Source organism: Lethenteron reissneri, chromosome 51 (genome assembly GCF_015708825.2).
Source record: "Lethenteron reissneri isolate LAM-NWPU_2019-01 chromosome 51, ASM1570882v1, whole genome shotgun sequence".
NCBI lineage: Eukaryota > Metazoa > Chordata > Hyperoartia > Petromyzontiformes > Petromyzontidae > Lethenteron > Lethenteron reissneri.
This window is the reverse complement of record NC_083829.1, coordinates 8580529-8604353: the sequence shown is the minus strand read 5'-3', so window position 1 is coordinate 8604353 and position 23825 is coordinate 8580529. Positions and strand designations below refer to the sequence as shown.

Below are 23825 nucleotides of genomic sequence, written 5' to 3'. Positions count from 1 at the left end.
TCAAGGCTCGAGACCCCGAGTCTGGGCGTCGTTCTCTTGAGCAGCCGGCCTCGCTGAGACGGACAACTGTGAGGTTAGGGGTTCATAATGGCCCCGTGTCTCTCAGCCAGCACCCTCGAATAATGCCGGTTCAGTATTCAAGCCCTCGCTCCGGGCGTCTTTCCAAGCCGCGGGACAAGATGACTGGTGGGCGTGATGATGCTATCGGGAGGCAGACGGTGTATGCTTCCCTTTAGCGGCTGTTGTGTTTTTTCTCTTTTGAGTGCATTAACCCTTCAATGGACACAGAGAGAGAGTCTCCAACTCTCGTCGAGTGGAACCGTTTGCCCGAGAGGTGGACGTGGCTTGGTGCTCGTCGGCCCTGGGTCCCGTGCGCGTTCGCACGGGCGCGCCAACGTCTGCGTGTGCGCGTCACCCGCGGCAGATTTTTAGCGGAGGCCCGTGAAGCCCTCTGCGTCTCTCTCTCTCTGCGTCTCTCACACGGCGCTCGTAACGACTGTGGGGATACACTGAGCTAGCACTGCTGAGGGTCCTGGTTTATGAATCACGATGGGTCCCACCCTCCCCCTACTCTGCTTCGATCCCATTCACACTCGCCCATCATCCTCTTGGTCTCGTGTAACAACAATGCAATTTGTAGCGCGCACAAATATCTGGCGGGCACTAATGAGCGTGACTCTTGAGGCACACAGACAAGCTTATTTTTTATTTTTATTTAATTTACATATTCTCGGGTACAAAGAGCGCCGTCACGAATCGGCGTTTCTGCGGGGTCGTGTTACGCGAGGTGTGCCCATACCTGCCGACCCTTCAGCAGTGCTGCCTGCCTTGTTACAGACCAATTCAGACTTTATTTTTGACCCCGTGCCCCTTATACATCTCAACGTTCATCCTACAAAGTCCCATCACAAGGGAGAAACACAAACAAATAAACACATTTTTTTGCCCATATTTAAAAGGCTGTTCGCCGTATAGACCTAAAAACGAAACTTCCCTGTACAAGAATACGGAGTAAACTAAATGGGTTGACAGCTGTCTGCCTGTAACCCGGTTCACCACGCGTGGCTCCGAATCCAATTCCTGGCAACGCGGCTAACATCGGTGGGCGAGGGCTATCTGAACCTGGTCCTGGGTTTTCCCCGCCTCCCTTCACCACACGCAATGACCAGTGTGGCGAAGTATGGTCAAACAACTACCCTGACCGACATGATACGGGGGGGGGGGAGGGCGGGGAAGGGGGGGGAGACCTTCAACCGGTAGTGGATTGACTTGGGCCTGCAAATAGTTCATGGTTTATGCTTCACGGTAACGGCACTGATGATGCCGACCGTGACCCCGACGTTGACCTCTGCCTTGCCCCTGCCCAGCATGTCTGCCGCTGCTCGCCAACTCGCCGATGCTGATCGCCATGGTCGGCCTCCCGGCGCGAGGGAAGACCTACATCGCCAAGAAGCTGACGCGCTACCTCAACTGGGTCGGCGTGGCGACGCGCGGTGAGGCCGCCGGCTGGCTACAATGCTTGCCTGGGGGTGGGGGGGGGATGGAGTGGAGGGATGGAGGTGGGGGATGGGGGGATGGGGGGAGGGATGGGGGATGGGGGGGATGGAGGGATGGAGGGTGGGGATGGAGGGAGGGAGGGATGGAGGGAGGGAGGGAGGGAGGAGGGATGGAGGGAGGGAGGGAGGGGTGGATGGTGGGGGGGGGATGGAGGGAGGGGGGATGGAGGGAGGGGGGGATGGAGGGAGGGGGGGATGGAGGGAGGGGGGGATGGAGGGAGGGGGGGATGGAGGGAGGGGGGGAGGGGGGTATGGAGTGAGGGGGGGAGGGGGGTATGGAGTGAGGGGGGGAGGGGGGGAGGGGGGGATGGAGTGAGGGAGGGAGGGAGGGGGGGATGGAGTGAGGGAGGGAGGGGGAAGATGGCGCTGTGTGTGTGAGTGTCTCACCCGAGTGTGTGTGTGTGTGTGAGTGTCTCACCCGAGTGAGTGTGTGTGTGTTCGTGTCCGCAGTGTTTAACGTGGGCGAGTACCGGCGCGAGGCGGTGCGCTGCTACAAGTCCCACGAGTTCTTCGAGCAGAAGAACGAGGAGGCGATGCAGATCAGGAGGTGAGGGCCTTGCTCGCCCATCGCCGTCGTAGTCACGCGATGTTTGTTTCGAATTTAAGAACCAGTTCGGGGCTAAAATAAATAAATGAACTCATTGTCACCATTGGAACCTCATTTGCCAGTAAAAAAATATGATAATTGTTTTTTACCCTTCTATCTGGCAACAAAACTGACACCTTTTCTTTTTTTACAAGGAGTCATGTTTGCATAGACCACAATACCTGCAGCCATAAGTCTGATAATATATGCACTGTCCTTGAAGTTGATTGGTCCACATCCAATGGTGTAAATGCTTACCCCGAGCTCTCATACTCTGATGGTGCATTGTCTTTGAGTTGTGCGCCTTTTGGCGTCATCTGGTCCAACACCATGTGAGACTGGGCTCTAAGGAAAGCTGTCTCGGGTGTGGACCAATCAACTTCAAGGACAGTGCATACATTATCAGAGTTATGTTTTTTGTTTGCATTATGACTGCAGGTATTGTGGTCAATGCAAACATGACTCCTTGTAAAAAAAGGTGTCAGTTTTGTTGCCAGATAGAAGGGTAAAAAATCAATTATCGAACTCCATGTCGTAGTGTTTCTCAACGCTCGCTCGTCTCCGGCGGTGCGGTGTTCGACTCACCGAGGGCACACCGAGGGTGCTGCCCGTTGGCGAGTCCAGAATAGCCGCGCCGCTTCGCACCAAAGTTTTTTTCGTGTTGGATCAACGCCACAAGAGTTATCGAGCCACCCAACACCGCCCCCTTCCGCACGCCTTTGCAGACCGATGGAGCGGAGGCATTCATGCTGTCAACGTTGGTGGGAAAGCATTAGAAAGAAACGTGATACAGGAATGCCGTGCACTTTCGTCTGGTTAGGGACCAGAGCATGGACGAATGTCAAAAAAATTACTAATGTCAAATGAGAGCCTTTATTTAGCTTGCAAATTTATTTTCGTCGGCGAAAAGCGTACATGCAAATAACTACAATAAATATAAAAACGTACATGCAAGTCACTACAGTAAGTATATAACACATGCGTGCGAAACCTAAATGAACAGAAATAAAGAAAAATTAATATAAGAATAAATAAACCAGACTAAATAAATAAGGAAAAAAAATAATTTACAGTAATTACGAAAATAAGCACAGTATGAATACTGTACACCTGTTTTATAATCACGAAAATAACTATGAACACTGTAGTAATATACTGTTATCACAAAAATAACTGTGAATTGTTTCCAGTATAATCGCGGAAATAAGTACAGTATTAATAATATGTCTAAACACAAATATAAGAGACGAGCTTTACTACCCGGCTTCGCCCAGGACTTGGATTCTTGTCGTTGATTAATTTCACATCTTAATTATAAACATAAATACGTCTGTCTGTTTGTGTGAAGCAGCGAATACTCTCGAACTCTGAGCTCTAACGTCATTTTCAGCTCTCTTCGTCATTCCCTTCCCGAGTTGCCAAAATCGACATTACGTGGGAAGGGAATGACGTAGCGAGAAATTCCAGACAGCATAAGCTGTGCAAATTTCATGACGCCAGAGCTCAGCGTTCGAGAGTTTTTGCTGCTTCACACGAACAAACGGATGTCGTTCCTGCTTTATAATTAAGATGCTCGCTGAACGACTTCTATGCAAAGACTGAACGAAAAAAGACGGCGCGTGGTGCGAACGTCGGGGAAGGTTTGGGGATGAAATCGGACGAAAGGAAAGCCGCGTGGACCAAATTTGAAATGTGGTGATAGTTGAAAACGGCCGAAAAGAGCGAAGCGACGAAAGTCAAGTGGACAAAAGTCGAGGTGTCGCTGTAACTTTATTTCACTTGGACGCGCAAAAGCGCAGTGCATGCTCGAAATTCGACGCTGCGAGACGGGAAGAGACGGGCACGCGGATTAGAGATCGCATGCAGGTCCGAGACATCGTCGCGTTTGACTCTGAAGAGCAGCGAGCGTGAAGCTTGGGCTGGACGCCCCAGAAGGGATGATTGCTGGTGGTTGAGCCTGCGAAAGGAGCGGCAGCCAAAGGTGGAAACACGTCCAAGAGACGTTTGGGGGATGTTGATGGCGTTGGGAAACCTTAATCCAGCGGTGCATAGATAATGGCTGCCGCTGACGGTGATGATGTGGGTGGTTGTGTGTGTTTGTTGTGCTGCAGGCAGTGTGCCCAGGCCGCTCTGAGAGACGCGAGGAGATACATCGATGAGCAGCAGGGCCACGTGGCGGTGAGAGGAGGCGTCAAGACACCATTACAACACCATCACAACACCATCACAACATTGTTAAGAAAAGAATAACACATTCCTGCGGAGGGAGCTGGTAGGAACGTTGGGTTGCTCGGTCAATGGCCAGGGTCAACGGCGGCGTGGTGTATTCCGCAAATATGGCCGACTGTGAGGGCGGGCACAAGCCGGCGTGAGTAGGTTAAACGTTGAGTTTTATAAGGGCACCACGGGGTGACCAGCCCCCCCACCCAGCACCACCCCTCCCACCCAGCCCCACCCTCCCCACCTTCCCCTCCCCACCCAGCCCCTCCCTCCCCACCCAGCCCCTCCCTGCACGACGGATGGACACAATAATCCCCTGTGGGCTGGTGTTACCAGGAGGTTCCTACCAGTATAACACTATCATGACACCATCACAACTAACTTCCATCCTGAAACAATCACAACATCACCACACCGCCGTGTCAACACTGTCATGAAACCATTAAAACATCGCCACAACACCTTCATAACACCGTCACAACTCTTAGCATTAATCCATCACAATGCCATCACAATGCCATCACAACACCATCAAAACACCGTCTCAAAACTGTCATGAAACCATTAATATATCATCACAACACCTTCACGACATCATCACAACTCAATCGTGAATCCATCACAACACCCATCACAACGCCATCACAACTCAATCATGAAACACATGACAATACCGTCACAGCATCCTCACAATACCATTATAAAACCATTCAAACATCGTCTAAACACGTTCACAACACCGTCACAACTCCATCATGAATCCATCGTGAAACCATGACAACACCGTCACAACACCGTCACAGCGTGTGCGTGTGTATGTGTTTGTATGTGCGTGGGGAGCGGTAGTGTAGCGGTTAGCGCGCTGCGCTATGAACCTGGCAGCCCGGGTTCGATTCCCGCTCACGGCCAACACCAGTGACGATTATCTGAACCGGTCCTGGGCCTCCCCTAGGTCGACTCGGTCTGAAACGAGTACCTGGTGCGGTATGTAAACATCGCCACTGGGGAGACAAAGGCGGTCGGGCGTGGTGCTGGCCACCCACCCCCTCGTGCGCCGTTCTGGCCTTCATAGGTGCTCACTAACAGTACTTGCCCCTACAGTCTGTTCAGGCTATACGGGGGATCTTTATCTTTATCTTTGTGTGCGTGTGTGGCGGTGGTTGTGTGCTGTGAGCAATGCCATTGGGGGGGGGGAAGGCTGATCCTAAACAGCTGTTTACGCTCATGGCGTGTTGGCAGCCACCGCAGTGGCCAGCAAGGGCCCTGGATAGGTGTGATGGGGTGCTGGTAACTCGTCCACCTTCAATGAAACTACCAAAAAAGAACAACAGAAAAATAAGATGAACGTTCGCTTGTGCTGGAGGCCCCACGGGGAGGGGACAGGCGCCTGGACACTGAACCCACCCCCAGAGGAGAGGCTTCCATTCTTTTGTCAGGAGCTGGACCGGTGTTGCCTGGAACTCCGTGGGATACAGGAGGTCTGGTGGGGTGGTTCTGGCTCCAGTAACTGAGGGGTCGGACAGTCCTCCGCTTAGCGCAGGAAACTGCCAAACAACTTTAACTAATGAAGAGGGAATGGGGAGCGTGTTGGGATGGTGTGGGAAGCTGTGAATCCCCAGGCTACTGTGGGCTCATCTCATCAATGGAGGCAAGGAATGAAAGTGGTGGCGAATTCCCCTACCAAATATGAACATCGGTGGAGGGATGCGGGCAAGGCTGATGAGTCGGATGGTTTCAGTGAGTCAACCCATGGCACCTGGGTCTGTCCTGCCAGCCGCAAGCCTTCCGCACGTCACATGACCTCACTGTGCACCTAGCCTGTCACAACCGCCGTGGCGATGTCACCACCACTTAGTGGCGAACGGCGGCTGTTGTTGTGTGTGCACGCGTGTGTGTGTGTAGGTGTTTGATGCCACCAACACGACGAGGGAGCGTAGAGACATGATCATCAACTTCTGTCACGACTGCGGCTACAAGGTGAGTTGGTCACAGGGGGAGTCCGTTGGCGATGGGCGAAGTCATTGGCTGTGGGTCGAGTCGTTAGTGGTTATGTACCCGCTTGTTTACCCAGTGAAGCCTCGCTGAGTCTCAAGACTGGGTGATGATTGCTGTGCGTGTCTCAATTGAGTAATTTGCAGTGTAACTTAAAAAAATCCCCATATTTGGTCAACATTTTTTGTTTCAAATGACATCACGGGATGTTTAACATCCACTGTGAAACGCATCTTATCTAGATTCATATAGCGCATTATTCCAAAGGACATAGTATTTTATTAACCAGGACGGCCTGCTGGTTTGGAACCTCAAACCTCTGCAACAAGCTTCTTCGCGTATGTCCGTCCAGCGTGGAAGAGTAGACCAAACACCCTCTAGTGGGGGCGGAAGGGGTGGCTCTTCCGCCAGCGGTGGCCGTGAACAAAGCGGTTGCAGGGCCCTGCGCCTGTGATCACGTGACGATGTCACCGACGCGCGTCGCCTGTCCCTCTGTTCTAGCTGCTCTTCGTGGAGTCGCTCTGCGATGACCCGGACGTGATCGCCTCCAACATCGCGGTGAGCCGCCTCCACCTTTTTCCCACCGCACTTCCGCGTCTTTTGCCCGGGGAGGCATCGAATGCTCCCCCCGCCCCCCCACCGCCGAAGGCCTGGCCTCCTTTCTAAGTTCTCATTTTTTAACTATCGCAGTCGCTCTGTGGTATCCACATTTGACTCGGTTCGGATTCGGAAGATGCAGCCGACCGTGGGCGACCGTCAGAGGTCACAACCGGGTACCCGATACCCGTTGTTGTATATGTTGGTTATGAAAATTTGTTATGTTGTATGCGTGCGTGGGTGAAATTATTATGTTGTATGTGTGGGTTATGAATATTCAGTGGAAATAATAATAATTAATGAAATTTGGCCAAATGTGTAATTATCCGGAAATATGTTAATTATGTAATTACGCACATTTTAATTATGCCAATTCGAGAGGTAATCGTATTAATTATGCGAGTGGGTGTAATTATGATAACGCAAGTCGTTATGATAACCAGACCCCGGTTCACCCCGTTATCGCTTTAACATTTACTGAGTATGTATTAGTGTGTTTATTAAGGTCACCAAGTTCAAATCTCAACGCAGAAGCAGATCTTATGCATAGATTTCAGGAAAGAATCACACAACCACTTCTGTATTGATCAATTTATTACTAATTCAACCTTAACTATGATATAGTATGCGAACTCTCAATCCCGGAACGTCAATACGGCATCAATACAGTATCATCAACGATTGTCTGATTTCACTTGACAACTGCACATGGATCCCGCATAACGCGATGGTTGTTAGTGAGAGAGAGAGTCGTTAAAACATGCAAATACTATGCTAAGAAAACCTTAACGTTAATGAATGATTATACTCAATATTGTTCACGCAGTACCGCACTCCTTATTGATCATACGCAACCCTTATCACGTTGTTAACACCTTGGGTCACGGGACAGTTGAATATTCTGTAGAGGATGCGAGTACGTGCGGCGATTATGACTGAAGGATACTTGAAAGATTATACGGCGAAAAAAAAAAAACACAATCAAAACAGTTACTATTCTTAAAGGCACCAATCTCAACAGATACATCGGCAGGTTATCTGACAGCAGAACGGCTCGGAGTAAGGGCCTGCGACGGTGCTCCTTTTCCGAAGATCGTTATCTTATACCAAGTTTACTAATTGGGGACCAGATCACCTGATAAGGATCCGGTGGGCCACCACTCCCCACGTGAGCGTGGCTCGGCGGAAGGAGGTGCCAAGAATCAGTTCGTATTGATGGATCTGTTGGGAATTTATGCGATTAAGAGTACAGCCCACTAAATATTAAAGATAAAAATTAAGAATACTCTTATACGACGGATGGCCACCACTCGGTCTCGTTGTGATGCCTTCCCAGCCACGGATGACTTATGGGTTCGAGTGTTTGAGTGGTAAGAGTTGTCTTGAATAGTCAGTGTTCGGAGTCGATTCTTTATGTCAAACAGACGCCTGGTGGTCGTGTGGTGAGGGGGCGGTGCGCGTCATACGTATCAGGCGCTCCCCTGTCACCGTGGTGAATTGCTCGGATGGCTGTTGATACGCTGTCGCAGTTCGGAACCCGGTCGGTAGGTGGCGCCCACAACTCGCTCGTAGCGTGCAGCGCTGGATCGTCGCCAAGTCGCGACGCTCACCACCGGCGGCAGCGGAGATCTCCGGCGGCAGCAGAGATTGACGAGCTGAAGATGAGTCGAGCCGACCCGCTGGTCGCAGCTCGCTCCTGAGTCGACCCTCCCGGTCGAGCTCGCTCCTGGGTCGACCCGCTGGTCGCCCTCGCTCCTGAGTCGACTCTCTGGTCGCACTCCTGAGTGGACCCGCTCTGGTCGCACTCGTTCCTGAGTCGACCCTCCCGGTCGAGCTTCTGAGTGGACCCTCCCGTCGCACTCCTGCTGAGTCGACCCTCCCGGTCGAGCTTCTGAGTGGACCCTCCCGTCGCACTCGTTCCTGAGTCGACCCTCCCGGTCGAGCTTCTGAGTGGACCCTCCCGTCGCACTGGTTTCCAATGTTCAGGATCCGTTCCTTTATGCTGAAAAATCCCCCTGGATCCCGCCCACAAGGCGGGGCTTCCGATTTTTGCTGTGTCAGGATCTGTCCGTAGGCAGGTGTGTCCATGTGTGTGTCCGTATGTCCTTGTGTGCATCACTGACGGTATATTCCGTTGTCAACTCCCTCCATAAAACCCACGAGCAAACAACCAGATGTTACAAATTGTCTCGAAGTCGTCTCTCTGTCTGGGTGCAATTTATCTCTTGTCTGGCCTTCTTCATGAACCCAAAACACAGACGTTACAAATCGTCTCATAGGCGTCTTTGTTCGTGTTGCACAACCTGGAGGGGGGCAACACTCTCTCCGACCCGGCGCACAAAGAAATGGTTAAAAGTTTTAAGTTAACATTTGTCCCTTACTATTTCACAGTTATGATTCTGTATGTAACCTAAGGTCTGTCGTTTCCCATCGTGGTTCCCGACCCAAGTGTAGGTGTTTCCCCGAGCGTACACACACTCCTATCCCGCGCTGCGGGGATACAAAGACGGCCGGGATCTCCCTTTCTCTCCGACCCTGGGTTTAACATTGTTTTTTTTTTTATTATGTATTTATATTCGACCTGGTGGTGATTCATCCCGTTATCCTGGCTTTTCCATAAGTTTTACTTTTGTCTTTTCATGCATATACTTATTACTATTAATTTATTCCCGATATCTTAGGTTAAGGGGTAAGTTTCTTGATCCTAGGAATTCGTATTCCTTGGTGCCTGGATGGTTATATAAGCGGAATATAGTTTACGGTGAATAGCGTTAACATTGATGTTATGTGCGATATTATGTATTGTGATGTCTTTAACTTAACTTGTTTGTCAGGGCTTTACTGACACGAAGTTGCATTCCATAGCCCGCAGTCTTTGCCCCACCCTATCTCTGCTCGCCGTTGTTGTTGCCTGCCGTTAATTCAAGGCCTCATTAATTTCCGTCACCCCTGAGTAGGTGAGGGCGGTTGAACCTTGGAGTCAGTTCTGGTTTTTGTCTGCCTGCTTCTTCTTGTGTCCCCTGACCCCGGGAGTTATTATTCTACTTTATGGCCTGTCGAAGCCCCACTCGCTGTTGCTGGGCTGGTGTTGTTCCCGGCTTTTTGCTTACGTTTGCAGTTCGCCGTGCTCTTGATTTCCTTCCCTCTTCAACCTTATATTGACTATTCGCTCCTGTCTGGGTGCGATTCAATTTTGACTTAGGAAGGTTCTGATTGTCATATGCTTCGGGTCGAATTGTATAGAAAGTATTGAAGTATGGAAATAACATTTCATATTGACTTAATAATGGTGATGGTTCAGTAGGCGTAACTTGTGGCCTGGTTTAATTGGAGTGGGTGTGAATATCGATAACTTTAGCCTACCCTGTTGTTAAATTCCGACTTTAACGTTACTTTAATAGCAATACAGAATAATTGAGCTTTTTGTCTTAACTAGGCGAATGCGAACTTCTGGTGACCCCGCAGCCTTGTTGTTCAGCTGGGTCTGCCTCCTTGAGAGATATACACCACTCTTATTCTCGTCTCACTGTGGTCATCCAACCTTCTGCTCTGGGAGTGTTATTCTTACTTTCAGGTCAAAGGCCCCCTCACATCCAGACGCGCAGGGTTGTTTACATCAGCTCCCCCCCTGTGCACGTGTTCTAACTAGCTCGGAATTCCTGAACACACAATCAGTGATGATTCCTGGCTTTCTGTGGTTGTGATTTAGACAAAGGCGCCTCTGTTTTCTTCCATTGCCTTTGAGTCGACACTGCCCTATTATTTGCCCATGTGCTGAGGTCATAGAATTCGTTTTGACTTCAGTAATATTAACATTCAGTATTGGATTAGCAAATGGGCAATGGTTCATTGATGTAGCTCGCAGCCTGGTCTCCAGTTTGAGCGAGCGCGAGGATCGATAATTTAGCCTACTCTGTTGTTGAATTTCGAATTTTGACGTTACTTTAAAACCATGCAGGATGATTGGGCTTTTGCCTTAACTATGTCTGGCTGACACTCCCACTGTCTCTGCCGCCTGCACGGGTGACATGTGCCCGTTCATCAGGCCTTATCTTCCCTTGAAGCAACGTTGTAAATTCTGCCATCCTAGCCCTCCTCCGGTTCATTACTTAACAACACCTGGTGTTTTGCAGTTTGCTGCGCTTGGTGTGTTTCACTCATTAAAAAAACAAGTAAAAAGATAATATATAAAAATCATCAAATATTATTAATCTCAATTATGGAAGAAGGGTTAGTATACAACATTCCGCCCTTTTAAAAATGACCAGTGGTCAAATGGCCACGGGTTATTTTTAAAAAAAATGTATACCCTTCTTCCATCATGAACCATCGATTGTCCTCAAGTTTTGCTGCTATTCCTTACAACGCGCGCGTACGTGTCACAACTTAACATGGTTATTTTGAATTGAGCAAAGAAAATTAAACAAGCGTTAAACATCGATATTGCGTTACATCGGTTCTGATACATCATGACTCCGACGAATATTCATTTTTGTTTTTGTTAAATCCTGGGAAACGCTAGGTAGCGGTTTCGAACGCATTTATGCGTTACTTTCCTCATGTTGCCTCGTTCACCACTTATCACTTCGATAATTCGATCACGGTTTTCGGGGTTCGTTTTTGTAGTTTCTTCTCTCACTCTCTGTGTCGTGGGAGTGTGTGGTGAAAAATTGTGCTGCACATAACCAGAATTCGCGCACCCGACCCACTTTGACCCTTGGTTCGAGGCATTCGCTCTCTCTGCGATTACATGCACATTTGCCGAGTCCGTGTGTCGATTTAATTCTGTCCCTCGTAATGTTGCCCTCTTTGTTTTTACTAGTGTGTTGGATTTCAACACCATTCCCGATACGTCATGGACATTCGTCTCCATTTTAGCACTCCGATCCACATAATTTTTGGTTTCCCTTGGATATTTTCCATTCAAAGGCTCATGCCTGCGCTCCTCAGGGCGTGTCCCTGCTGTCTGTTTTTGTACTGTCCGATCACGCTTCAATGCAACCCTGTCCTTGTATTCGATCCGCGCGTCATTTACGGGAGCACTGTCCACGTTTTTGCCCGCCCTGTCACTTGCAGCCTGCCTGTATTTCACATTGAGCGCCGGGTTTAACACCTCGGCGGGTGTGGCGCGTATGGGCTGCCCGCTCTCAATCACTGTGGATGGTTCATCACGTATTTGGACCGTATTCTGTGTTATTCCTCTATTCCCTCCTGGTATAGCCGGTGGAGGAATTGGTCGGAATTGTATCGATTGTGTTTGACCTCCCATCCTGCGATTCTCGTGAATGTTCGCATCCATACCTCCGCGGTATGTGTAACACCTTCCCGCTAGGTGGTTATCTTCCCATCTCTGTGCGTAATTTGAACCTTGCGTGTGTCGTGGGATGGGGTGTTGATATGGTTCTGTTCTGAACCTCCCCCTCCTACGATTCTCCTGCACCCTTGGCCCAGTGTTTTTCCCATTTGGGTGCCAAATTTTTCCTGGATTGTTACTTCGCCATCCCTGTGGGTAATCTTGACCTTGCGCATGTCGGGGCATGGGGTGTTGGTATGGTTCTATTCTGAACCTCCCCCTCCTGCGATTCTCCTGAATGTTCGGCTTTGTGCCGCTCTCATTCTCGTGCCAACCTCTCTCTGGGTTATTTTGCCATGTGTGCGTGCGTTTCTGCTGCTCTCTGCATGGTGGGACTGCTCGGTGATTTTTATTCCTCTCTGAGAGGCTGGGTTCCTCATCCCTCTCCCTGTGTTCTGGATCCGAATTATGATTCTTAGCTCTGTATAACCATGCCATGTACGCCTTGCTCTCTATGCGGCGTAAGGATGCGGTTTCTGGATTCAAAACCATTCTCACCCTTTCTGTAATCTCTGGGCTCAAGGATTCAAAAAACATTATTTTGAACATTTTATCCCCTTCGTGGTATTGATTCACATCGCCTGCGTAATACGCTCTTTTAAATTGGACGAGGTAGTCACGTGGATCTTGGTCCATGCCCTGGGTCATCGATTTTACAGCATAAAACCCCTCAGTGAGTGTCGAATATTCTCCAAACTTCCGAATCACTGCCAGGCTCAATTGTTTAAAATCATTTCTAACCTTGTGTGGTAGTGACTTTACCCATGGAATAGATTCTTTATGTAAGGTCCGTTTCAACAAACTCGCTTTTTCATCCCGTCTCCTCAGCCCTCTAATCATTGCCTCCTCTTCCACTGTCGCGATATGTGTGTGGATATCCATAGTCTTATTGTGGGGGTCAAAATCGGGAATTCTGACTAGAGCCTTGTCCATCAACTTAAGGGTTTTACTGGTGAACAGGTATTCCGAAAGTTGATTGCTGACAGCGTCATCATCAAACAAGTTATCATCAGGCAATCTGTCACTTTGGTCTGTGCTGTGTCTCCTGTGTTTAAGTGGTGTGCATTTTCTGTGTGCGCGCCCAGTGCCGTGTCGCTCGTGTTGCCATTTCCCTTCAGTTTTTGCCTCTGCCCTTAGTGTACCATGTCCTGGCGATTTTACTTTAACTTTTGTGCGATCAATCCCTGGACTCTGTCCACGTACCCAAGAGAGTGATTTGATGTTACTTCCATATTTATTTTGTGGCTCAACGTCTGTGAGTTTCGCTGGTGTCGCGAGCTTTGACTTCTCCTCCCTCTCGAGGGCGTCTGCTGCTTCAATTTGTTGTTCTATTTGTTCTTCTATTGTAAGGACTCTTCCCTCTTGGTTTGGATCTAGGGCCTTCGTGGTTTCGGGCGGCTCAATTGAAAGTTCCTTTTGCGTTACTATCGGTTGAGTTGCCTTGGCTTCATCCGAGGGTAATACGCTCTTGCCCTTGGGTTCTCCTTCATCAGTTTGCAGTTCGTCGGTTTGGCCTCCAGGGGGCGGTATATACTCCATGAGGGGACGGTCTTTCGGTGATACTGACTCTAAGTCGGCTTCCTTTCGGACTTCTCTCAGTCTGTTAGTCATTAGCTGAGTGATTCGAATTCCTGCGGGGAGCTTGTCTTCGTTCCTGATTGTCGTTGATAGGTCGTCGAGCTCTTGTGTTATCACTTGGATTCCCGTGGAGTCTCTCATAACGTCTTCATCTTCTGAGTCCCTTTGTTTCTCCGGCATTGACTGTGCCCAAATTTGTCGGGATTCAAGGTTCACAATGGGTTTCAGGCGATTCAGTAGTTCGATCCCAAAAATCAGTTCTTTACCTGGGTATTGTACGACATATAGTGGATGGTTCATGTTGATTTTGTTGAACGTCAACTTCGTCATAACTTTGCCCAATGGTCGCATGTGGGTCCCTTCACATCCTGAGTAGGTAAGTTTACTTGGCATCATTTGTAGTGTTTCATTCTTCCTCTGGAGGGCAGTCTGGAGTTCGTCAAATAATTCTCTGGATATCATGGATATTTCTGCTCCAGTATCACAAAGGCCCTGGCTGGTCAGGGTGTCTTGCAGTATTACTTCCACGTGGACTCGTCCGACTGGTCCTACGGGAATCAATTCCCCCAGATGGTACCCTTTTCCCTCTGGTACCACTTCGGTGATTGCTTCGAGGCTTCTTGTCTTCCCTACGTTCACTTGGGCTACCTTTGCTCTGGGTGTGTCCTCCTCTTGTGTGGGTATAGTTGGTATTCTTCCCTTCGCTACTTGCATGGGAGTCTTCATACTCCCTAGGAGCTCTTTTTCCATCCTAATGTGGTGAGCATATCGATTCCTGTTAGCTAACGGTGGTCTATGCTCCATTGCTAGTGGAGGCGGCAGTGGGGGACGATATGGTAACTGGTTTGGTGGGTGTCGGCCTCCGCGGTGTAGGTATGGCCCGTCACTCTCTCCTCCTCCTCCATAATTCCAGCCTCCGCCCTCTTCTGCATTCCATGGTGGTGGCGGCTGTGGGTGCCATGTTCCTCTGGCCTCGTTCCTCCTCTCACGTGGAACGTTATTCAGCGTGTTGTGGACGGGTGTTGATTCTATTGGGTTAGGCGCCCTCTCCTGGGGGAATTCATGTTCACCCCGTGTGGCGCTAATATTATTCCTTGGAGATTCGCTTCCCTCCAGATCGAGGCATTCTTTATCTCTGGTGACGATGTGGGTTTTGGCTATGCCAGTGGTTTTCCGTCCGTTCACCCAGGCCGTGTGGGCCTTGCTTTCAATCTGGCGTAGGGAGGCAGTCTCGGGGTCCAACATCATTCCTACTATTCTCACTATTTCAGGTCTCAATGATTGGAAGAACATCACTTTTAAGACTGTCTTATCTCCCTGGGCATTGTCCACGTCCCCTGCGTAATATGCTTTCTTAAGGCGCAGGAGATAATCTCGTGGGTCTTCGTCTACACGCTGGGTCATCAACTTTGCCGCGTTCAATCCCTCGGATAGTGTGGAGTATTCCCCAAATCTCTTAACTACTGCTCGGCTCAATTGTTTAAAGTCACTCTTCACCCTATTTGGCAGGGAGGCTACCCATGGTCTGGCGGGTTCATGTAGGCTCCTTGATAATAAACATGCCTTTTCTGCTGATTTACCCAGACCCCGGATCTTAGCCTCCTGTTCTACTGTAGTTATGTGAGTGTGGATATCCCTGTTTTTGTTATGTGGATCGAAATAGGGAATTCTCACGAGTGCTTTGTCCATTAGTTTTAGTGTCTTACTGTTAAAAGTGTGTTGTTCGTCATCAGTGGTGTCGGTTCCTGAGGAGTGCTCCCTTGAGCTACCCTTGTCTCCACTATCACTGTTGTCATGTGTCCCGTGTCTGTGTCGTGATCTCCCTCTGTCCGAGGATTCGTATCTGTCCCGTTGCTTGTGTCTCTTGTTTTCCTTATGTGGGTCTTGTGATTCGTGCTTGTGGGTTGGTGTGCGTGATCTCCTTGAGCGGTGTCTATGTGGTGAGTGTTTTTGTCCTCGACCTTCATGCTGCCTACTACGTGTGTGGTGCCTGCTAGGTGAGGTGTTGAATTTATGTTTGTCTCGTGCTTCATGGTTATCGGGATTCCTGTCTCTGGGATTTTTTGTGCGGGTGGTTTTGCGTGGGTGATTTTTACATGTCATGCGTCCCTCTGGTGAGCTCTCTCTGGTACCCATGTCGTGTTGGTCATTGTCAGAGGAGTCAGTGTTAGATGAGCCGTCACCATCACGGTGGCTCTGCTTAACATAACTTTTGTAGTGCCTTTTGCACCTGTTACGTGGGTCAACTTGGCTCGGTGATTTCTGCTTATCCCATGGCTCATGCTTGTGTGATGTGCGTCTCTCTGGTGAGCTCCTGTTATCCGTGTCGTGTTGGTCATTGTCAGAGAAGTCAGTGTCAGATGAGCCGTCACCATCACGATGGCTCTGCTTAACATAACTTTTGTAGTGCCTTTTGCACCTGTTACGTGGGTCAACTTGGCTCGGTGATTTCTGCTTATCCCATGGCTCCTGCTTGTGTGATGTGCGTCTCTCTGGTGAGCTCTTGTTACGTGTGTCGTGTTGGTCGTGTTTGTGCGAGGTGCGTTTCTCTGGTGAGCTGTCTCTGTCATCTGCATCATGTCGGTCATACTTGCGTAGCGTGCGTCTGCCTGGTGTTCTGTTTATGTCATGTTTCCCGTCTTGCACCAGCTCCGCCCTTTCCCGCTCTATCATTACAGTGTATCCTGATGACTTAGGGTTAATTATTTGTCTCTCTCTAACGTTGGGGTGGTCGGCCTCATGTTTTCCCGTTTGTATTATTATTTCCTCTTCTCTCTCCTCGATTTGCGAGGGTGTTACTTTATCAAAATTGCTTTGCATAGTAGCCACACTCATTGTGGGATCTGGCCCTGGGCTACGTCCCCGTGGCTCGGAGTGTGGTAAATTGTTACTCCCGTATGTGTTCTGTGTATCAACGTCTGGGTGTTTCACTGGTGCATTTAGTGCGGATTCTTTCTCTCTCACGAGGGCGTGCAGACGCTCTACCTGCACCATTAAGGACAGTTTCTCTTGTCTCTCCCTTTCAAATTTTTCCTCATTCCATAATCTTTCTCTGTCTGTCTGTGCGAGGAGATACGAGTCTACCCTCGCTATTTCTGCAATTTTTACGTCACGTTTGGCTTTGCCACATTTCATCACGTCCTTAAGTAGTTTCCTTCTATGGGCCTTAACATCTTCTGTATGGCTCCCCTCCCATATATCTCTCTGCTCCGTCTGCTGGCTAGCAGTCCGTCCAGTACGTTTTAATACAAATTCCCGATATTGTTTTTCCATAGATTCCATCTCCTCCTCAGAGGTCCACTCTGTATCAGTGTTATGCGTTGGTGTGTCAAACTCAGAATGTTGTGGATCCTGTGCCATCTCTATTATGTAGTGTGGTTAATAGACTTAAGAGTGTATCTTAATTCTAACATCTCATGTGCGTCGTGAGTTACTCTAGAATTCCCTTTCAGAGCACATATAAACAATTGTATCACAGGATGCGTCAGTTTAACTCGAGCAAATAATCTCAGCCCAGCTGTCTTTTTTATACTCTGCTACTCTGGTACCCCTTCAGAGCGCGTTTTGTTTGTATACCCCCGTTTACAATCACAAGGCAACGTTAGTTCACAACACTTTGATTAACACATCAGTGATTCGTTCCTGAATTCATGCATAACTGTCTGCGAGAGATCCCGGAAGACGAGCCCCCATTATGTTGTATATGTTGGTTATGAAAATTTGTTATGTTGTATGCGTGCGTGGGTGAAATTATTATGTTGTATGTGTGGGTTATGAATATTCAGTGGAAATAATAATAATTAATGAAATTTGGCCAAATGTGTAATTATCCGGAAATATGTTAATTATGTAATTACGCACATTTTAATTATGCCAATTCGAGAGGTAATCGTATTAATTATGCGAGTGGGTGTAATTATGATAACGCAAGTCGTTATGATAACCAGACCCCGGTTCACCCCGTTATCGCTTTAACATTTACTGAGTATGTATTAGTGTGTTTATTAAGGTCACCAAGTTCAAATCTCAACGCAGAAGCAGATCTTATGCATAGATTTCAGGAAAGAATCACACAACCACTTCTGTATTGATCAATTTATTACTAATTCAACCTTAACTATGATATAGTATGCGAACTCTCAATCCCGGAACGTCAATACGGCATCAATACAGTATCATCAACGATTGTCTGATTTCACTTTGACAACTGCACATGGATCCCGCATAACGCGATGGTTGTTAGTGAGAGAGAGAGTCGTTAAAACATGCAAATACTATGCTAAGAAAACCTTAACGTTAATGAATGATTATACTCAATATTGTTCACGCAGTACCGCACTCCTTATTGATCATACGCAACCCTTATCACGTTGTTAACACCTTGGGTCACGGGACAGTTGAATATTCTGTAGAGGATGCGAGTACGTGCGGCGATTATGACTGAAGGATACTTGAAAGATTATACGGCGAAAAAAAAAAAACACAATCAAAACAGTTACTATTCTTAAAGGCACCAATCTCAACAGATACATCGGCAGGTTATCTGACAGCAGAACGGCTCGGAGTAAGGGCCTGCGACGGTGCTCCTTTTCCGAAGATCGTTATCTTATACCAAGTTTACTAATTGGGGACCAGATCACCTGATAAGGATCCGGTGGGCCACCACTCCCCACGTGAGCGTGGCTCGGCGGAAGGAGGTGCCAAGAATCAGTTCGTATTGATGGATCTGTTGGGAATTTATGCGATTAAGAGTACAGCCCACTAAATATTAAAGATAAAAATTAAGAATACTCTTATACGACGGATGGCCACCACTCGGTCTCGTTGTGATGCCTTCCCAGCCACGGATGACTTATGGGTTCGAGTGTTTTGAGTGGTAAGAGTTGTCTTGAATAGTCAGTGTTCGGAGTCGATTCTTTATGTCAAACAGACGCCTGGTGGTCGTGTGGTGAGGGGGCGGTGCGCGTCATACGTATCAGGCGCTCCCCTGTCACCGTGGTGAATTGCTCGGATGGCTGTTGATACGCTGTCGCAGTTCGGAACCCGGTCGGTAGGTGGCGCCCACAACTCGCTCGTAGCGTGCAGCGCTGGATCGTCGCCAAGTCGCGACGCTCACCACCGGCGGCAGCGGAGATCTCCGGCGGCAGCAGAGATTGACGAGCTGAAGATGAGTCGAGCCGACCCGCTGGTCGCAGCTCGCTCCTGAGTCGACCCTCCCGGTCGAGCTCGCTCCTGGGTCGACCCGCTGGTCGCCCTCGCTCCTGAGTCGACTCTCTGGTCGCACTCCTGAGTGGACCCGCTCTGGTCGCACTCGTTCCTGAGTCGACCCTCCCGGTCGAGCTTCTGAGTGGACCCTCCCGTCGCACTCCTGCTGAGTCGACCCTCCCGGTCGAGCTTCTGAGTGGACCCTCCCGTCGCACTCCTGCTGAGTCGACCCTCCCGGTCGAGCTTCTGAGTGGACCCTCCCGTCGCACTGGTTTCCAATGTTCAGGATCCGTTCCTTTATGCTGAAAAATCCCCCTGGATCCCGCCCACAAGGCGGGGCTTCCGATTTTTGCTGTGTCAGGATCTGTCCGTAGGCAGGTGTGTCCATGTGTGTGTCCGTATGTCCTTGTGTGCATCACTGACGGTATATTCCGTTGTCAACTCCCTCCATAAAACCCACGAGCAAACAACCAGATGTTACAAATTGTCTCGAAGTCGTCTCTCTGTCTGGGTGCAATTTATCTCTTGTCTGGCCTTCTTCATGAACCCAAAACACAGACGTTACAAATCGTCTCATAGGCGTCTTTGTTCGTGTTGCACAACCTGGAGGGGGGGCAACACTCTCTCCGACCCGGCGCACAAAGAAATGGTTAAAAGTTTTAAGTTAACATTTGTCCCTTACTATTTCACAGTTATGATTCTGTATGTAACCTAAGGTCTGTCGTTTCCCATCGTGGTTCCCGACCCAAGTGTAGGTGTTTCCCCGAGCGTACACACACTCCTATCCCGCGCTGCGGGGATACAAAGACGGCCGGGATCTCCCTTTCTCTCCGACCCTGGGTTTAACATTGTTTTTTTTTTATTATGTATTTATATTCGACCTGGTGGTGATTCATCCCGTTATCCTGGCTTTTCCATAAGTTTTACTTTTGTCTTTTCATGCATATACTTATTACTATTAATTTATTCCCGATATCTTAGGTTAAGGGGTAAGTTTCTTGATCCTAGGAATTCGTATTCCTTGGTGCCTGGATGGTTATATAAGCGGAATATAGTTTACGGTGAATAGCGTTAACATTGATGTTATGTGCGATATTATGTATTGTGATGTCTTTAACTTAACTTGTTTGTCAGGGCTTTACTGACACGAAGTTGCATTCCATAGCCCGCAGTCTTTGCCCCACCCTATCTCTGCTCGCCGTTGTTGTTGCCTGCCGTTAATTCAAGGCCTCATTAATTTCCGTCACCCCTGAGTAGGTGAGGGCGGTTGAACCTTGGAGTCAGTTCTGGTTTTTGTCTGCCTGCTTCTTCTTGTGTCCCCTGACCCCGGGAGTTATTATTCTACTTTATGGCCTGTCGAAGCCCCACTCGCTGTTGCTGGGCTGGTGTTGTTCCCGGCTTTTTGCTTACGTTTGCAGTTCGCCGTGCTCTTGATTTCCTTCCCTCTTCAACCTTATATTGACTATTCGCTCCTGTCTGGGTGCGATTCAATTTTGACTTAGGAAGGTTCTGATTGTCATATGCTTCGGGTCGAATTGTATAGAAAGTATTGAAGTATGGAAATAACATTTCATATTGACTTAATAATGGTGATGGTTCAGTAGGCGTAACTTGTGGCCTGGTTTAATTGGAGTGGGTGTGAATATCGATAACTTTAGCCTACCCTGTTGTTAAATTCCGACTTTAACGTTACTTTAATAGCAATACAGAATAATTGAGCTTTTTGTCTTAACTAGGCGAATGCGAACTTCTGGTGACCCCGCAGCCTTGTTGTTCAGCTGGGTCTGCCTCCTTGAGAGATATACACCACTCTTATTCTCGTCTCACTGTGGTCATCCAACCTTCTGCTCTGGGAGTGTTATTCTTACTTTCAGGTCAAAGGCCCCCTCACATCCAGACGCGCAGGGTTGTTTACATCAGCTCCCCCCCTGTGCACGTGTTCTAACTAGCTCGGAATTCCTGAACACACAATCAGTGATGATTCCTGGCTTTCTGTGGTTGTGATTTAGACAAAGGCGCCTCTGTTTTCTTCCATTGCCTTTGAGTCGACACTGCCCTATTATTTGCCCATGTGCTGAGGTCATAGAATTCGTTTTGACTTCAGTAATATTAACATTCAGTATTGGATTAGCAAATGGGCAATGGTTCATTGATGTAGCTCGCAGCCTGGTCTCCAGTTTGAGCGAGCGCGAGGATCGATAATTTAGCCTACTCTGTTGTTGAATTTCGAATTTTGACGTTACTTTAAAACCATGCAGGATGATTGGGCTTTTGCCTTAACTATGTCTGGCTGACACTCCCACTGTCTCTGCCGCCTGCACGGGTGACATGTGCCCGTTCATCAGGCCTTATCTTCCCTTGAAGCAACGTTGTAAATTCTGCCATCCTAGCCCTCCTCCGGTTCATTACTTAACAACACCTGGTGTTTTGCAGTTTGCTGCGCTTGGTGTGTTTCACTCATTAAAAAAACAAGTAAAAAGATAATATATAAAAATCATCAAATATTATTAATCTCAATTATGGAAGAAGGGTTAGTATACAACACCGTACCCTACCCGATACCCGGCTACCCGTACCCGGCCGTTTGCGACCTCTGACAGTCGCCCTGGTGCGGCCGGGTACGGGTACGGGTAGGCCGTGAGTCACTGGTGAGTAACCGTTTTTCGCTCATTTCCCAACGTCTTGTCTCTTCTCACAATTCAAGTTCCTAGAATCAACCCACCCGCGCCTGCAACATGGCTTCATCCCAGAGGTCGCAATCAGGTACCCGATACCCGTACGGGTACGGCCGGGTACGGGTACCCGTTTGTGACCCTGGTGCGGCCGGGTACGGGTAAGGAATCAAAACCCGTTTGCGACCTCTGGCGACCGTGGGCCCATCGCGTCACTAGTGGGGACCCCGGCACCGTGCCGGGGCCTAGCTCGGCGCTGGTGCGGGGAACGAGACCAGAACAATTGGAATTGTACGAAATGTGTGAAAATGCGTGCACGGGCAAACGGCTTAATGTGCATTTACTACGGGTAATTTTCCATCGAAAGAATATCATTTATAATAAAATAAATGAAAGAAATAATTAATAACGAAACGGACAAGAAGTATACCGAAGAAAATTTTAACATTTGTGACGAACATCTCCATCATGGGACCTCCTTTGCCAGTACCACAATATGTTTGTCTTTGTGCTGTATGCCTTTTGGCATCCACTGGTCTTACACCGTTTTGAGATGAGGCTCAAAAGAAAGCTGTCTCTGGTGTGGACCAATCAGTTTCAAAGACAATGCACTGTATTATCAGAGTACGTTTTTGGTTTGCATTCTAACCACAAGCATTGTGGTTAATGCAAACATAATTCCTTGTAAAAGGTTTCAGTTTGGTGTTTTAACATCTTAACACAACTGTTTTGTTGCCAGAAAAAAGGGGAAAACCTATTTTCATATGTGACGAACCTAAAAAACGAATCGTCGTAAATAGAATTAACATACATCTGGGGGTACTCCTGTACTGTACGTGGACCAAAGTGTCACTTCAATGTGAATTGAGCCTAAAAGATTGCAAAGACGACATCAGCAAAGCTAAACTCCGCAACGCACGGTGCACGGGGCGTGCTTTCGTGCCTGCGTGTGTGTGTGTGTGTGCTATGGGGCGACAGGAAGTGAAGCTGAGCAGCCCGGACTACAAGGACTTCGACCTGGAGACAGCGCGGGACGATTTCATCAAGCGCATCGAGTGCTACAAGACCGCCTACCAGCCCATCGACGACGAGGTGGACAGGTGAGGAGGGGGCGATAACTGCACGGAGTCGACCTGCGAAGGCTACGAACGGTGCGAAAGAAGTTCAACATACATGTGTGATGGTGTTATTAGGCGAACATACACCATCTCCGGCCAGTACCCACTACCTACCTATAGGGGGCACTTAGCGGGTTGAGCCAGTACCTGGCAGAGGTTGCTACCAGGTACCCGATACCCGTGCTCTACCCGATACCCGGCTACCCGTACCCGGCGCGGACTGAACTGTCTCGTTGTCCTGTCCCACCCCCCTGCCCACGCGGCCACCCCAGCGAGCTGTCCTACATCAAGATCATCAACGTGGGGCAGCGCTTCCTGGTGAACCGCGTGCGCGACCACGTGCAGAGCCGCATCGCCTACTACCTCATGAACATCCACGTGCAGCCGCGCTCCATCCTGCTGTGCCGCCACGGCGAGAGCGACAGCAACGTGCAGGGCCGCATTGGCGGGGACCAGGGCCTCACGGCGCACGGCCGCCAGGTACGGTGGCGTGCATGTGCACGCGTGCGGTTCACGGCGGCTGCCCTGCCTCTCTCCGTGCGCATGTCCGTGTGGAGAAGCCGGAAGACAGTGGCCCTCCAGCAAAAACGGAGGGCAGAGGAGCGACGCTCGCAACAACTAGCGGAGCGCCGGGCGGCTAAAACGCAGCAAGTTTGCACAGTAGGGGGCACAGCTGGTGCATTTGGCAGTCGTCTCAAGTCGGTCAACCCGTGACACCTGGGTCTGTCCCCGTGACCTCCTGTCAGCGAGCCTTGGACACTTCACGTGACCTCAAAGGGAACCTGCCCTGGCACAGGCGCTGTGGTGACGTCACCGTCACTTGGTGGCAAATGGAGGGTATTGGTATTGGTGGAGAAAAACAACGTCAGTGTAGCGGTTGGCGCCCTACGCTAAGAACCTGGCGACCGAGTTCGATTCCTGCTCACGGCCAACACCGTGTTGACGATT

The 23825-nt window shown here is 49.2% G+C and overlaps 1 protein-coding gene across 1 annotated transcript in view; it reads left to right on the top strand.

The window, feature by feature from the left end:
- Window positions 1-23825, top strand: part of LOC133355652 (6-phosphofructo-2-kinase/fructose-2,6-bisphosphatase 3-like) — a 43913-nt gene that overhangs the window by 5790 nt on the left and 14298 nt on the right. The window contains exons 2-8 of the mRNA XM_061573028.1: window positions 1368-1493; window positions 2007-2103; window positions 4254-4320; window positions 6265-6339; window positions 6856-6912; window positions 22738-22859; window positions 23150-23357. Of these exons, the coding sequence (XP_061429012.1) occupies window positions 1368-1493; window positions 2007-2103; window positions 4254-4320; window positions 6265-6339; window positions 6856-6912; window positions 22738-22859; window positions 23150-23357 (752 nt within the window). The remainder of the gene's footprint in view (window positions 1-1367; window positions 1494-2006; window positions 2104-4253; window positions 4321-6264; window positions 6340-6855; window positions 6913-22737; window positions 22860-23149; window positions 23358-23825) is intronic.